Source organism: Diachasma alloeum, unplaced genomic scaffold (assembly GCF_001412515.2).
Source record: "Diachasma alloeum isolate Michigan unplaced genomic scaffold, Dall2.0 Dall_scaffold_78917, whole genome shotgun sequence".
Lineage (NCBI taxonomy): Eukaryota > Metazoa > Arthropoda > Insecta > Hymenoptera > Braconidae > Diachasma > Diachasma alloeum.
The window spans coordinates 179,351-182,792 of record NW_021683652.1 but is presented as its reverse complement, the minus strand read 5'-3'; the positions used below and the strand labels follow the sequence as shown (position 1 = coordinate 182,792).

The 3,442-nt window shown below is 43.9% G+C and overlaps 1 protein-coding gene across 1 annotated transcript; it reads right to left on the bottom strand.

Moving 5' to 3' along the window:
* Positions 1-867: 867 nt before the first annotated feature.
* Positions 868-1,905, bottom strand: LOC107047953. The gene is made up of 2 exons (XM_015270886.1): positions 1,257-1,905; positions 868-1,040 (listed from the first exon to the last, which is right to left on the bottom strand). The coding sequence occupies exons 1-2, from the start codon at positions 1,903-1,905 to the stop codon at positions 868-870; spliced, it is 822 nt and encodes a 273-aa protein (XP_015126372.1).
* Positions 1,906-3,442: the final 1,537 nt, after the last annotated feature.

Below are 3,442 nucleotides of genomic sequence, written 5' to 3'. Positions count from 1 at the left end.
GGAACACTTGAGACCAGCTTTTCTGCATCCACACCGATTGGTACAACTGCAAAGGGCACGAACAGTGAATCATTTTGAGGATGTCTTCTGGGGCTGGCGGATCTTTTGTCATAATGGGGATGAACATTTGATCCTTTAATTGCCAACCCCAGTCGACAGAGTTGAGATTCTCATTTCCAAGCCACTTCTGTACTTGGAAGTAGACTCTCTGTATGTGCTCTTCAGTAGCTGCAGCTGTCGGCGGAAGCTGTCCCAAGCGTACTTCTGTTCTTACTCGTGCAGTAGAGGATACAAAGCGTTCATATCGATACGCGTTGATCGATGAAGCATCTTTGCTGGCACCGTAAATTGCCAACATAAGCCNCAGTCGACCCTCTGTATGTGCTCTTCAGTAGCTGCAGCTGTCGGCGGAGGGTGTCCCAAGCGTACTTCTGTTCTTACTCGTGCAGTAGAGGATACGAAGCATTCATATCGATACGCGTTGATCGATGAAACATCTTTGCTGGCATCGTAAATTGCCAACATAAGCCGTTCTCCTGCTTCCTTGATAGCTGCTCGTGAGGAATTTGCCTTATTGATCATAGCTACGTGATGGACCAACTCATTATTCTTTTTCAGCAGCTTCAAAAAAGTTTTCTTGCCTTTGTACAACATGGAACTTATCGTATCGCACCCAGTTAATGCGTGACTCACGAGTATTATATATTTAAAATGATGATGTCGCTTGGTGGAAAACAAAGTGTTGCGAATTTTACCACTGCCTTGTTTAACGAAGAAAATTTCTTCATTGAGAGGTGTCAATGCTATGAGAAGCACCAATAAATCAACGTCTTGCCCAATGACTGCAACCTTCTCATGGGCACCAAGCTATTCAATGGCAGTAGTAGCAATGAGTCGATCAGCATCCTCGAGGGCTTGTTTCACTGCTATCCCAGCACTAGTAAGGTGAACTCTCAAGAAATCGATGAGCCTTTCTTTGTTTTTGTCATTTGACAAGAACTTAGCCTGGACCAGGACAACTGGCATATCCTTCTCGAAGACTAATTGATTCCCGATGTTAGCTCTGGATCATCTAAACCTCTCGTATGATTTGATGCCAATCTCCCCTTCCTTGTAGCCATCAAAAACCACAATTGCCGTTGATCCATAATTTTTCTTGATGTAATTCTCACACAGGTTAAGGATGTCTGCATATGTGCTTCCAACCGGTCAAACCACTTTGTGGAGGAGAAATCCGCCATCAATGATGACTTTACACTGGCTCAGCTCAATGCTGCTCATGGGCTGCTCATCAAAGGCTGCGTAGAGTTCCGATTTTTTGGATTTTCTCATAATGCCATTATCATCGAATAAAGAAGGTGGAAAAGGAGCTAATTCGTGATTCAACGATCTGATCGCCAACTGATTGTCCTCCGTTATTATCGCTGCAATCCGCTGAAACAAAAGGGTTGTGTTGACGGCTACAACTTCATTATTAATGACAATTCCACGTTTTGTCGCAGCCAGACTTTTCACTCGTGTTGAGCGTTTCAGTTTGATATCCCCAGCATTCATTCCGATCATTCCTCTCATGGCTTCCATTCCAATTGCTCTGGCTCTGTCACAATTTACACCCTCTCCAGCACATAATCCATCAGCGATAGACATAAGTTCCTGCCCAGATGTTAATACGAAAGGATCATGGGCGATGAGCCACTTCATCAATTGCAGATAATCTTCTGTATCTCTCCTTATGCTAGTTGGTCTCCAATCTGTATGTTGCTCTACTGTTGATGCTCTAACTTCACAAAAGGTCTCGAAAGCGTCTATAACCTCATAAGCAGCTGGCATGCCCAGGATCCAACGCGCTACGACACCTTCATTGTTGATCCCACGTCCACTAGTGAGACCTCCAGAAACCTTCATCACACGCATCAAGATTTATTCCACGGTCATGTCAGTCCATATTCCTCCCCATTTCTTATCTGATCGTCGTATTGTAAAATGTCCTCTTTTTGTAAACTTCGTGAACTCCTGTGGAGACATGATGCTCGGTAATTGGCACATGTCTTGGAGGTAGATCTGGGCGGATTTAGCATACGCTATATGACCATGGAAAATGGGGAGCATGTCTCGCACACACTGAAGATGTAATTGCCAGTTGCCTAGACGTTCAGCTTCGATAAATTGCATCACAACTGTTATACAGTCGAAATACTGCAACCAGAGTCTTGAAGTTCGACTGATATCAGCGAGGTTCTCCATTACTTTCAACATCTTGGCTTTGACCTTGATGAGTACTTCATCGTCATTAATTTCCTGCTTCGTCGGTGGGTCCAAGCTGAATTCTTTGAGCGAATCAGTGATATGTGCACGCTCTTGCTCATCAATATCACTAGCATGCTGCGCAATGATGGAGCCTAAAGCAGTGTAGACGATAAGATGACCTCTGATTGCTCTACTGAAAGCATGACCTGTCAGCATATTATCGACGGTGTTTCCAGCATAAATGGTGCATAGCAGTTCCTTCAATCCACTTCCATTTATGATGGTTCCAATCGCTCCTAGATACGACATCAGCATGTGAAATCCTCCCAATCGTACGACTACATCTGTGAGGATAGCCCTGTCATTGGCAACAATTTCTCGTGCTTTGATGTATAGTGGCTGATCAAACGTCACAAAAGTAGTTTTTTGATTCAATCGAAGGGATTCCATGGCAGCTAAATGGAGAACGCTGTTGATCGTATCTAGATTGGACGGAGGTAAATTTACGAATGGTAAGCAGTGAATTTGTGAAACTTCGTACTCAGGATCGTTGCTGACGGTCTCCATGTATCCTCGCCAGCTAGGTAAATTTTCAACATGCAGCGATTTTGCGAGTATATGCAGAGAATATACAGTGGGTAATTGCTCACTTTCACCAAAGTCCAGTTACCCTACATCCACAAAAGTGATTGATTTCAATCCTTGTCTCTCGCTAGTCAACTGATTACAATGCACGCTGGGAATGCTAATTTTAGACGCTAGTTGTTCAGTCTTCGGAGCACGAGATAGTTTCGGTATTTCTCCTTGTTGCTTCAGGGCAAACTTTGGTGTTACGCAGCAAATTCCCCCCATGTTATGGAAGGTGTTGAAGCCGTCTAGGGTGCATACATTGTGATCTGCATTATCAAATACAAACTGCACGTACGCATTTTCATCCATTTGCTTGTTACTATTAGGCACGGCAGAAGCTTCGTTGAGGCTGATCTGAGAATAGGACGCGCTGAATGCAAGGCTGTTGAGGACATCAATTATCAACCTCGAACCAAATTTCCTTTGCAAATAAATCCCAGTGGCCAATTGAACCGACGAAATGAATGTCCGAGGACGTACGACTGATATAATGGAATGAGCGATACTATCTCGTTTTGTGATGAGCTTCTCCTCCTTTTTCTTTTTCCCTTTCAACAAAACCTGA